The following is a 13,144-nucleotide window of genomic DNA, read 5'->3' on the forward strand; positions in this document are numbered from 1 at the left end:
TCTTGGACAAAGCTTTGGCTGGGATGATTCGGTTGGGGATGGCCCTTCTTTGAGCAGGGGTAGTGGATGAGATGACCTCCTGAAGTCCCATCCAACCCTGATTTTCTATGATTTTGTGCTCATTTTGAAATCGTTCCACATTATTTTCAGTCTTAAATTACTCTGCTGACAACGTAAGTGCAAATTATAAACTGGTACAGTTTGTTTTCTAGGGAGTGGATAAGACTTCTTGTGTCTGCCCTGTAACCATTTGGAACTGGGAATGAGGGAGAAAACATGTTTTTGTGGACTCTAAGTGAATAGTTAAGTGTGCACAAACTGCCAGCAGCTTCTAAGATATTGCATGGTGAATTATCATTTTTGTATGTAAAGCCTTCAGGATAAACAGACTTAGTGTTGTAGTTGGATATTTCCTTGGTTCAGTGTAAAACAGCAAGAGTTAAATGATTTAATTTTTGAAAAACTACCAACTAGTGTTTTCTCATTTTTTGTTAAATAATGCCTAAAAAACCTAACATACAGAAATAAGGAACTTAATATAAAGTGTTAATAACCAAGGACAGAATGGCATCTAAAAATATTACAGTATTCAGCCACAAGAAGAGACATTTACAGAGATTTATGTAATTAAAATCAGCACAAAAGGATTTATGGCATGATACATAAATACATCTCTGAGAATTTCTCTGAGAATTTCTTTAATGTAAAACATTCACTGTTCTGTTTTTTACATTCATTCAGCAAACTGCGTTGTTTTTGTGAGTAGGATAAAAAAAATTGTATGTGGCTTAGGGACAGTTTCAGGCAAAGTACTGAATCCAACAGCACATTCTGTACTGCTTTGCAAGTGGGGTAGGTGCACAGAAGAAAAAAGGCCTGTATTTTGTGACCTTTTTCTTTTGGGTTGTTTCATCTTTCTGAGATGCTTTTTCAGTCCTACAGCCTCCTAAGATAAATGGATGAACAACGTCCTATCATTGTCCAGATTGCTAGAGTGCCTGTAAAATAAATAAATAAAATTAAATAAATAAAAAGAAGAAAAATCTGCCTGTCAGTTGTCCACTTGAGTAGGCTTTACAAATTGGGAAAAACTATTTTGACTGAAATAAGGTGTTTTGCATAATTTGACAGCTCTGTATTTGTATAAATTGTATATACAGGCATACAAATGTGTACATGCACGTTTTATGCTTTCTTTCCCTCCATCATAAGTTGTTTAACTTAATTCACTTTGTACAGAGGGAACTGTTAATGAGATCAAAAGATTTTAGGGTTTTTATGTAATATAGACAGACCCGTAGCAAGGGCAGAACAAGTGAGGCAACTGCCCAGGGCACCGAAGCAAAAGGGTGCTAACAGGCATTGCCCAGCCAGGATGGTGCAGGATGGAGCCACGAGTGGCTTGTTTGTTGTGGTGCGGAGACAGAGGGAAGGGTGGCTCCTGCCGCTGCATGCACTCCTGGGGAAGCATAGGGAGGGAGGGGGTGTTTGCCCCCCAGATCTGTGTGCAGGGCAAGGGCAGACTGCCACTGCAGGCTTTGCCCTGGGTGCCAAACTTCATTGCTACAGCACTGAATATAGATTCTAAGGGTCAGCAAGGGACCTTGCAGCTTATTCGGCCTAGCCCTCCCACCCACCCCTGGCAGGAAGACAGCTGCGGTCAAGTGACCCCAGTGAGGTGACCGTCCAGTCTCCTCTTGAAAAGTGCCAGGGTAGGTGACTGCACCACCTCTGGAGGGAGTTTATTGCACAGTCTGGACACCCTGAATGTGAAGTTTTTCCTGGTATTATCCCTAGAAAACAAACTGTACTAGGTTATAATCTGCACCTACGTTGTCAGCAGAGTAATTTTAAGATTTGAAATCTTACTGCATTATTTTCAAAGGATCACAGAAAGTTAGGGTTGGAGGGGACTTTAGGAGGTCATCTCATCCAACCCCTTGCTCAAACCAGGACCATCCCCAACTAGAACATCCTAGTCAAGGCCTTGGGTAATCTTTCTCTCTCTCTATCCAACACAATAATTTCAACATAGATGCACACTGTACATAGTGTTCAGTGGGTGACCAGTATTGAAACAAACAGCAATTGCTTTTTGCTAGCTATAAATTATGGCTCACTAGCCTGACAGCACTTGCTTTAAAAAAAAAAAAAAAAGAAGAAGAAGAAGAAAAAAAAGCTTTAGCTGTTTCAGTGCAGTTTTGGCTTTTTTCCAGGGTCTGCACTACTTTCAGCTGAGATGCCAAACCCCACTGCCATTTGGATTTGCGCAACACTGCTTTAATACCCAGAGCTCCTCCATAAATAGTTCTGCTTTTCCCACACCCAGCTAGAAAACAACCACAGGAAATCAGGGAATGTGCAGCCAGCACAGCTTAGCTGGCATTAATTGATCTGAGCCAGCAGAGCCTGCATGAGAGCATTCATGTACGTAGTCTGTGCTGCTCACTGTCTAGGGCTGCTCCCTCAGAAGCACTGACGGCTGCTTTTAGAAGACACCATATTGCAGCCACCTTAGCAACAGCAACAGCATTTTTGTTGACATCCTGGAGAGTTGCACTGCTCTAAAGAACCGCACACGCCCTCGCTCTCTTTTTTTTCCTTCCCACCCCGCTCTCTCTCTTCTTTTCAACCTCCCTCCCTTTTCAATCTGATCAATAACTGGAGGCTTTTTCAGCTGCATGCAGTTGTCAGGGCAGGCAGTCTCAGGAATTTGCTGTGGCTTTCTAAACAAGGAAAAGTTCAAGGAAAGCAGATGGACGGATGTTTTTGCTACTGTGAGTGACCAATTAGCACGTAGGGGTCACCGAGCAGGAAAGTTGGATTCTTAGCTAGAAGCACTGGGGCAGTTTGTTTTGATCGTGCTGCTGCTTTGCCTGTAGGTATCTCTTCCCTCAGTCTGAACTTTTTTTTTTTTTTGTCATCTTGTTTGGGGACTACAGCAGATTTCAAGCATGAAGATTCAGGAGCATCCAAGCATTCCCGAAACAAAACTGCAGAGGACGCAAGATGCCGATGGTCAAGAAGACAGCTTTGTCTCAGAAGTGCCGCAGCTTGACTTGACCGCACTGTGTGATGACAACCACTGGGAAGGTACTGTTGTTTGGTAATGGTTGGTATGAAAGAGAGAGAAATGAAAACACGAGTGGAGTTTTGTATCTTTGTGCTTATGTTGCCTGGCCAAAAACAACAGGAAGTTTCTTTTGACCTGAGTACAGAAATGAAAGTCTGGAGAAGCTAGAAATGGGATGTTGAATTGCTGCCAAGTCTGATGGTGTTTTAGGGGAAGGAAGGCAAATGTTTCACCCTTTTGTGTCAGCTTTATTGGTCCCCGTGTGCTTCGGGATTATCCTACTTCTGGTATTTTGCAACCTGAACTAGTGGGTAGCTGAGCCCTAGTCACTGAAACTGAGGAAAGACTGATGGAAATTTTTTCCTCTTTCCCTGTAATATCCCACTCCCCACTGTGTACGCATGACAACCGTTATTCAAGGAAGACTGTTCAATTTCTTGCCTTTTCCTGGTCCTGAGAGACAGACTTGCAGAGTTTGTTTTAACAGGATGCCACTCACCAGATCAGAAACATGTTAAATTGCTTGTAATAAAAAATATATATGTATTTTTAGTGGGGTTTTTCTGGAGGTCTTTTTCCCTGACTTCTCTAACCAGTTGCATGTATATTCAGATGCACACATTCATCTCTTTCAGGCTAACACTGCAACGTTTAATTCAGGAGTTATTTTTCATTGTTGTGTATTTCTCACTACTGTCTGCTTTGCATAGGACGCACTCTATGTAGGGAGAGGAGTCACTTATAATGATGAGAATTTCCCTTTCAGCCAGTGACTACTCATTTTAATGTATCCCAAAAGTATTGCAAGGCCCAGAAGTATTGATGATACAAAATTAAGAATTTTTTTTAAGCGTATGTTGCTAAAATATGCTCTTTGCACATCTTACAAGCTGCTAAGTATCCCAACTACCACTGAAGTTGAGAGGAATTGAAAGTGTTTGACATCTACATGATCAGATTCCTTATGATTACTGAAAGCCCCTTCCTCCCATGTACTATTGTGTGTACTTTTGTCAGTGTTGCAACTTGGAGCCAGAGAGGGAGGTTGATGCAAAATAGGAGTTGAAGGATTTTTTTAAAGGAAAGAAAGAGAACTGCTTCTCTGGAAACCCCCCAAACTGTGAGCTGGCACAGGGAGACTGGCCAGGTTATCTGCCTGTGGTTCCATAGCATACGTGAGGGATGTAGTCTCTCTCTTCCCCTAAGAGGAACTCTAGTTATGACTATTTGTGTTTGGTCATACAAACCCAGGAGTATTAGGCACCCTGATTCAACATCAGGCACCAACTACCATCAGCTGAATAGCCTTTCTTCTCCACCCCAGTCTGGGGATTTTTTGATGATATTCATCACATACATTGGATTCAAGCTCTGCAAGACAGACTCCTGAGGGTCCTTTGTTTTATTATATTTTATTGGGATTCCAATTAACATCACCCTGAAGGGTCTTGAGCTGAGAGGTTTTGTTTTCAGAGGTGATATATGGGTTCAGCCATCCCTTGGATTTCAGAATAAAGATACTCTTTTCTCCCCAGTGCACAATTATAGCTTCCAGTGATATTCACAGGAGTCATGCCTGCATATTGAGAAAAAAATAAATCCAGAAACTTTCCTTTCAGAAACTTCCCCATTATTTACTTGTATACAAACTCTGGAGCATTTCCATGCTGTAAAAACAAAACAGGAGCACACATTATTATTATTATTATTATTATTATTATTATTATTATTATTATTATTATTTTAAAGTCTTCCTTTCAGATTCTTGCTTCCCTCCTCTTCCTCTTCCATTACATAATGTATTTAAAAGGGAAGAGGATGAAGATTTCAACAGAGACAGTTGGCATGCATCAGAGGAGCTTCAGATGTCTTAAAATGTTACTGTGTTGTATGTGCACTATAAATCCAGCAAAATTAGGTTTTTGCATCTTGGTGGGTCGGAGGCTTTGAACCAGTCTGTCATGGATGTCAAATCGGTCTCAGTGGCCAAAAAGGGAAAGATGCTAATCCAGACTTGCAGATAATTTTCACTCTAAGAACAAGATTTTTGTCAGTGATATCATTCTTGGGAGTCAGGAATTTGTGTTGTAGCTCATACTTCTGTGATCTAGGTGGCCTGAATCTCATGGTAGTGTTATATCCCATCACATCCTCGTTGTTATTCTGGATTGGCACTGTATCTTTGTTCACTTCCACTGTGAACGGTTAAATCTGCTGCTTTCAAATTCAATAGAACGGTGGGTGAATGGGGTCCCATTATTTGGCTCTAGAAAATTCTGGTGTAACTGAAGTTGGAATCCAGACTTAACATGAATCAAACGGCCAGATGGCACTTCAGGTCTTGGCTTGGACCACAAGTGAAATTCTAGTTTTGAGTTTCTGGATTGTATCCTAGGGCATTAAGAGCACTATCAGTTTGCAGCCACTGAACATTGGGTACTCAGTGGCATAGCTCAGAAGTGGCTTGTGAAAACAAATTCAGTGGCTGGGTATGTATTCTCATGCGGGTATCACTTCCTCCAACTGAAATTCTTAGGGAGAGACTCATGACAGCAAACATGAGAACAATAATACAAGACCACCCTGTTTGTGAAGGGCTTTTATTCTCTTACTATGCTGCCTGCAGAGGAAACCCTATATAAACCACAGTGGCCTAAAATGTATCAGTTTTTCACTTTTTCTTAGGAATGTTCTAGAACTGTCATGGGGTCTGTGAGTTGACTAGCATGCATTTTTATTTTTGTTTTGGTGAGTTAGGTACAGTAGAAGTTACCCACCCCCCCACCTACCCCCTCTGCCAACTGCATTCAGCACTAGGATAGAAATGTTTGGCTTTAGTATTTCAGTGCGTGCAGATAGCTCTGTGAAGCCAAGCATGTCATGGAGCATGTCCATTTACAGGCCCACCTGTTGGCAGCTAGCTTGAATTGATGTGGCACTTGTCTGTACATGGAGATTTTCCTGACTAATTGTGTATGGTTTCTCTCATTTTTGCCACAACCTATGTTGTGGGGACAGGGAACCACAACACAGGTTCCCTGTCAGCCCCATCTGTGGGCTGGAGTCCAGCTGTTCAGGGTGTGTGGCCAGCAGATCATTTGTATCTGCACTCAGTGTCCCACCAGTCTGTCCCACCACCAGACTGGCCTTCTGTGCCAGCCGTGCCAAGCTGGCCCATAAGCTATTTTTTGGTACAATGTCTACAAGTATGCTGCAGGGCTCATTGGTGGCTCCTTACACCAAGATGAATTTCACCTATGGTGCCTGTAGTCACTGAAAACAGAGACGTATTTCAACAGATATAATATTATTTTTCCAGTTGACGCTGATCATAGAGGTTCTAGTCTCAGTGTATGCATTAAATTAACTGAGCCATTCCTACATCAGGTGCCCAGGTGAAGCACAGGTAAAATGTATTTCAGGAACAGCAACGTTGACCCTGCAGCTCACAGCTCTTCCATCTGAGAATAGACAGTGTCCTAGCCTCCGACTTGATTACTAGGGTAACCTGTAAAAGCCTCGCAGTTAGTGCAGTTGATGGCAAATAGAGCATTTCCAGAACCCTTCCATAACTTAATTATTGAAGACTGTGTTTAAATCAAACTCGTGAATAAAAGGAAGAAAACATCTTTAGTGCTTTCATAATCTAACCCTCCTCGGCAAAATTATTCTGAAAATGTTACTAGTCAAAGACCAAAGTCTAGCTTCCCCCACCCTTTTCTCACAATAAAAACGATAGTGCAAATCATTAATATAAAGCTTTCTCATTTAAAACAAATGACTGACCTCACACGAGCATTGCAGGAAACCTGCAGTTTGAGAATTTTTGAAGTAATTTTGCATTGCTCTGGCCCATTTCAGTCTTTCTACAACTCACATAATAGCACCATTTCATTTCCAGAACTGCTATAATTCCTATTATTTTTCCATTGAGTTTCAGATGGAACTTGGAACCAGCACCTCAGGAGGTAGAAACGTTTGTAGTTCCTTTGACTTCTTCAGTGGGGCCTCACCAGTGTAGTCCAACTGAAGGTCTGCTCTTTGGGGATTTAGACAGTGTCTCCTTTAAGGTGTATCAATACTGTACTCTAGCTACCATTGATCCCTGTATAGGATGCTGACATCATTTAGCAACAGCACTTATATCTCCATATATAGACATTTGAAGCTGAAGTGAGGTTTTTTGTCCTGTACTGCACCAAATCAATGTTGAGAGGGTAAGCAAACTAAAAATATAAAAACTCCAGTATAAAAGAACGACAATTGGCTTTGAGCAAACCATAGGAAAATCTTCTGGTTAGAAGGTGCTGCCATGTGTCCTTAAGACCTCTTAATTAAAATGATTTCATTGTCATTTCAAGATCACCAGTACCTTCTATACAGTAACCTACAGTACAGAGTTGTCTATACATGCACAGTCACATGCACCTGCTCATAACCAAAGAGGTCACTGACAGCTCCTACTAGCATGTTTCATCTTTTCCACCCAAACATGAAAGAACCAGGGGACTGAAATGGAGGTTTCAAACGAAAGCATAGAACATCATGCACACCCTGAACTGTTTATACTCGTGCATAATCCTGACTAAATAACTTTTTCCCATGCTTGTACAGGTCTCTAATTGCAAAATCAAATTACAAAGATACAGTACAGGCATGAAGGGGCCTGGAGATGTGAGGATGATTGAAGAGACTGCAGGGACTTCCTTAGGAAAGATAGACTGAAGAGAAGAAGTGCAAATAAGAAGATATGTGATATTCTAGATAAATAATCAGAGACGTAAAGAAGATAGATCAGGCAGTACTTTTACTTTTTTTTTTTTTTCATATTAAAAAGAAAAGTAATGCAGCTAAAAAATTACCTTTGGGATTTATCAAGATCAAGAATTAAAAAGGCTCCAAAAGTCTTAGACATTTTATAGAAATAACAAGATCTTGCATGCTTACATTAGATACAATGCAAAATATATTATATGGATCCTCAGGGCAGAAATCATTATACTGACTTACAGGGGTTAGGAAGAAACTTTTCTTTATGGCAGGGTTATTCTGTAACTGAGTGAGAGCTCTCTGAAGCATCTGGGACTAGCTATACAGAAAACAGCATACTAAATTAGATGGAACATTGATCTGATTCTGCAGGGTACCTTTGGTGCCTGCCACTTTAAGAGCAGCAAACAGGCAGCAGCCAGGTGCCTGATGAGGGCACCCATTTTGGCCCAGGGATATAAACTGGGCTGCAGTTTTCTGCTGCAAGGAAGGAGGAAACATCAGGCTGAGGGGCTGCTCCAGCCAGAGTCAGGAGGTAAGGGCAAGGGCTATGGGGAGGAGGTGACCCCTTGTCCTGGGTAAGATGTAAAACTGCACCCTGCCAGGTAAGGGTGGTCTGGTGGGGTTCCTGGTGGCATGGGAGCCCCCAGGAAATGCCAGGCCAGTTACCTCCCTGGTGAAAGGCTGGTCAGGGTGCCCTATAACCCCAGTGCCACATCCCTAGTGGTGTTGTAATGAGCAGGGGCAACCCAGGGCTCACTTAAGGAGATCTGAGCCAGAGCTCAGGCCAGAGGAGGAACCTGGGGCTGCACCCAGGTGGCAAAAGAAAGCCTGGGGGCTTGAGTCAGACCCCATGTGAGAGGGATGACAAATAGAGGTCCTGAGAAAGAGGGGCGATGAGCAAAGCAGCCCCATGAGTGTAGGGGAGTGAGGAGGCCCAGTGGGGGCATAGTAGCCCAGTGAGGGGTAGGAACGAAATAGGCCTACAGTTGTACGATTGCTCAGTCAACGCTCAGGTGAGGATAGCAGGAGATACCCAACAGACTGCACTGGGGCTGACTGAGGAGAGGAAAGCTAAGCCTGAAGCTGGGTGGCATGAGTGTGGCCTCAGAGAGGGCACTATGAAAGAAGCAGGGTGAGAGCCAACAGAGTAGGTGGAACCTTGGTAAGAGAGGTGTGGTATGTGAGTGGCCTTCCAGGGCTGTAGAAAAGAGCTACAACTGTGCCCGGCTTGCTCCGGCCATAGGCCAGAGAAGTAACATCTGCAAGGCATGGGACCTGTGGAGGGAAGGTTGGAGCAGGTATTAGGCCCTTGTCAGCAGGGTGAGTAATGGGTAGCCTTCCTCCTTTGTAACAGCTCTCATATTTTTCCATCAAGGCATGGCAGGAGAGCGAAGTGGGCGGTTACCCCAGGAGCAGGGTGTCCAACAAAGACCTGATGAGGAGGCCACCCTGTTACACTGATCCAAAACAGCAGTTAGTTGTTTGCTCCATTTATTGTTTAGGTTTTGTTAGCTGGTTTATCCTTCTGATCAGATTTTTCTTTTCTTTTTTTAATCTCAGTTTTATAACCAGCAAATGAACCAATCTCCCCAGGGTCGATCAAGTCTTCAAGGACTGAGTGTGAAAAATAAAATCAATTTTCTGTGGCTGCCATTTATTCCATCCAAGTCTCAGACTTGCTTTTTTCATGTAGAGCTTTTCTTCCCCTCCTTCAGAACCTTCTCCTTTGGAACATGCATTCCATCTTATCATCAGTATTTGAAATGGAAAAAAAACTGGATTTGCTTAGCTCAGAGCTGTTTGGATTGAATCAGAGCTTTCCTGAATCATTATGATACTTTTAATGGTACATGATATCTCATATGTAAATTCACCAGAGGACAAAGCCATATGTATCATGCATTGTTAATAATGCCTTTATTCACAGTTGCATTAGCAGCTTAGTTGGTTTACTACCAAGACACCATTCTTTTTTCTCTTTCCTTTCTGTCTGTAACCCAACCAGACATGATGGCCCATAGCCAATTGACTGTAAGTCATCCAAAGAACTTTAAAAGTAGAGCCTTTCAGGATAGAAAGTAATCATTCCCCAGGATGGGCGAAGGGGTTGCTGGAGTAATTACTTAAAAGTAATTTTTATGCACAGTAATTTGGCCAGTAAGGGTGGGGAATTATGCCCCTTCTGCACTTACATTTGTTTCTCATCTCACTATAAAAGTATCTCTGAAGACCTTGCTGAGAACATCAGGGTTGTGTGTTGCTTTCAAGGAAACATTCCGATTCAGGAAATTGGGATGGTCTAGAAGATTCACATTTTGATTCAAGGGTTGCAAGTCCTATGTTTTATCTTCCCTTATTATTGGCGTCTTTCAGCAAAACCTTTCCAATATCAAAAAATGTCAAAGAAAAGGTAGAATTAACATGCATTTGCTAACAACATTTAATTAGGAAAATAAGTTTACATGTGCATGTAAGCTAGCTGTAGTGCCCTAGATGTACATTTTGGATGTGTGATGATTTTCATCCCACATCACAGCTGAAGCTTTGCATTTTGCAGCACATTCCTCCAGCAGAGCTGTTAATAGAGCCTGACATCAAGGTAAAGCTTGTTCTTTCCCTACACCATAGCACCAGGCCATTGTACAAATGTCCCCAGCCATATTCTTCTGGGTATATAGCATCAGTCACGAAGGCAGAGATGTGCAGTTTACACCCCTGAGACACTAAGGTTAAATTCAGTTCGATGCACAGATTAGTATAAACACACCAAAGAATCCATCAATACAGCACCAGCTACCCACATGCAATTGGTAATGCAAAGGAGAGTAGTGTTTCTTAAACCCACTGGTCTGGAGGAGGATTTTGTAGAACAATGAAATAATAGAAATTGCACTTTACATGGGTAATGGAAATGCCACTGTTTTAAATGGTTATGGAGTAAAAGGCTTGAACCGACACTGGACAAGATCTCATTCAGGCCCGCAGGAAATGAGTGACACTAAAGCTGTCATTTGGCCTTTTCTAGTGTTCTTCTTTCCCTCAAGATATTCATGTGTGTGTTTCTATCATTTGCTTGATTCTGGTTAGAATGCCCGGTTCAAAGCATGGCTTTTACACCTCCTAATCCCATGGTGCTAAGTAGGAGCATGCAAACCAGCTTAGTAAACTATCTGAACACAAGATATTAGAGTCCTTGTGGCATCTGGATGGAGTGATCACAAGATCGAGATGATTTCTTTCAGTTTTGTTCCCATATGCTATTCAGGTTTGCCTTTCCCACCCACCCTCTGTCTTTTACTTACAACCAGTTTATGCATCCAATAGCTGGGAGATGTGTTCACTTTTTCACATGTCCAGTGGGTGGCTATTTCATTCTTGTGGGATCTTGTTTGTTTGCTTGTGAAGAAAATTGGGTCTGAGCACTTTTTGTCACTAATACTTTTCCAGGTTGAGGATTATAGCCATTCAGTCGTCTTGTTACTCATTTATGATGCCTTCCCATTCTGTCTGTTGAATTTTGCAAGCACTTCGAAAGTGTATTTCCTAACACAACTCCTGAACCTCAGATGGTGGTTGGGAGAGTAAAGGTAAAGGGTACTGTCAGGCTTAGCATTTATTTAACTCAATCAGCTATTACTAGTAGGATTCAGGCCCTAGTTCTGCATTCCTTAAATGTGTATATTATCATCCTTATCTTTGTAAAGTGCCTCTTCTCAGAAGGTTGTGTTTTTGTACTCGCTTCACTTGCGTTTTGCACACTTGCAAATGCTGACCTCATGTAGCAAAGAACTGGGCCTTCAATATGTGAAATGGGACAGACAGTATGGTTTTATGAACTCGCCTATGTCTGTGGTGATCAAAGAATATAGTGAAAACAATGCAAGGAAAATGAAGCTCACTTTCCCCTTGCCTTCTCATTGAATTTCAGAGCCCATCCCAGCTCTCTCCTCCTGGCAGCGTGATGGCTTAGACTCTGACGAAGCCCGTCTCTCCCCTCAGGCCGGCCGTCTCATCCGCCAGCTTTTGGATGGGGACAGCGACCCTATGCTTTCGCCTCGCTTCTATGCTTATGGACAAAGCCAGCAGTACCTGGATGATACTGAAGTTCCTCCTTCCCCTCCAAATTCTCATTCATTCATGAGGTGGGTTGCAGTTTCAGAGCTACCATCTGAGCAGCAGGCGAGAAGCTTTCCTCTTTGCCCCCCAGTACCACTGTATTGCGGAGTGTACCTTTTGAGCAAAATAGGCCCTATAACTGCATACGTCTTGTGGGGCTGGGGTATCTCACCAATGGAAGCCATGTCACTTCTTTGGGTGGCTCTGATAGCATCTGGGGTCATAGGTTGGTACCCAGGATATACTCTTGTAATAAGGAGGCCATTACACCTTGACAGAGTAAAACTTGGGATGCCCATTCAACAAAATTCTGTCCCCAGCTCTGCTGCAGATTTAATATGTCACTTTGGAGACATTGCTTGATGTTTGAGAGCCTCTGTTTTCCCCATCTATAGCATGGGGATGGCAATACCTACCTGCCTTTGTGAAAGGAATGTGAGATCCTCCTTTAAACAGTGCAGCAGCAAGAATACTGAAGTAGATAAGGCATAGGTAGTGGTAGAAAGAGAATTGTGCTGTAGGGCTCTATATACTGGCAAATCTGTATTTTAAAGAGTTTATTTGCCTGGAGAAATTCTTTCCAGTAGAAATGTGGTACGAGACCAAACTGATTGCTTTCTATGTAAGTAATTCAGAACTGGAAATGAGGCGCATCAGATGAAAATTCTGGCAAAAAAGAAAACGGTAAAAGAAATGTAGGGCAGTTATTTCTGGTAAATATTATTTTGCCCCATTTTTTTATCTCTTCTAAGGTTTATGGGTGTATTTTAAATGTTGTTGTTTTTTTTAAATTCCTGTCTGAGTAATAACATGGCAATGATTATGCATTTTGGCCCAGTTCTAACTCCTCTTGTATGTTGGTAGGCTTATTCTAGCATAAGGGCAAAGGAATGAGTAGTTTCAACTTCTCAGGAAGTAACTATAGTACCCTGAAGGTGGGAAGGCAGAAGTGGTGTGTCATACACATTCAGATGGCTGTATTTGGATAGCCTGATATTTGGGAAATAGTCAAACTCTGGACAATTCATAGTTTCAGAGTTAGTAGGGTTGAAAGGGACCTGAGCAGATCATCAAGTCCGACCCCCTGCCTTGGCAGGAAGGAGGACTGGGGTCAAACGACCCCAGCAAGGTGATTGTCAAGCCTTGTCTTAAAGACCCCCAGGGTAGGAGCCAGCACCACTT

At 42.4% G+C, this 13,144-nt stretch overlaps 1 protein-coding gene across 6 annotated transcripts in view; it reads left to right on the forward strand.

Moving 5' to 3' along the window:
- The window catches only part of FAM13A (family with sequence similarity 13 member A), a 236,904-nt gene that overhangs the window by 206,048 nt on the left and 17,712 nt on the right, over window positions 1–13,144 (forward strand). For 5 of the 6 annotated variants that reach the window (XM_019552864.1, XM_019552862.1, XM_019552866.1 and 2 more), the window contains 2 exons: window positions 2,943–3,093; window positions 11,775–11,988. In XM_019552864.1, the coding sequence (XP_019408409.1) occupies window positions 2,943–3,093; window positions 11,775–11,988 (365 nt within the window). The remainder of the gene's footprint in view (window positions 1–2,942; window positions 3,094–11,774; window positions 11,989–13,144) is intronic. The other variant, XM_019552863.1, reaches the window with a different exon arrangement.

The sequence above is a fragment of the Crocodylus porosus genome, unplaced genomic scaffold, assembly GCF_001723895.1.
Source record: "Crocodylus porosus isolate Cpor-Errol unplaced genomic scaffold, CroPor_comp1, whole genome shotgun sequence".
In the NCBI taxonomy this organism is placed as follows: domain Eukaryota; kingdom Metazoa; phylum Chordata; order Crocodylia; family Crocodylidae; genus Crocodylus; species Crocodylus porosus.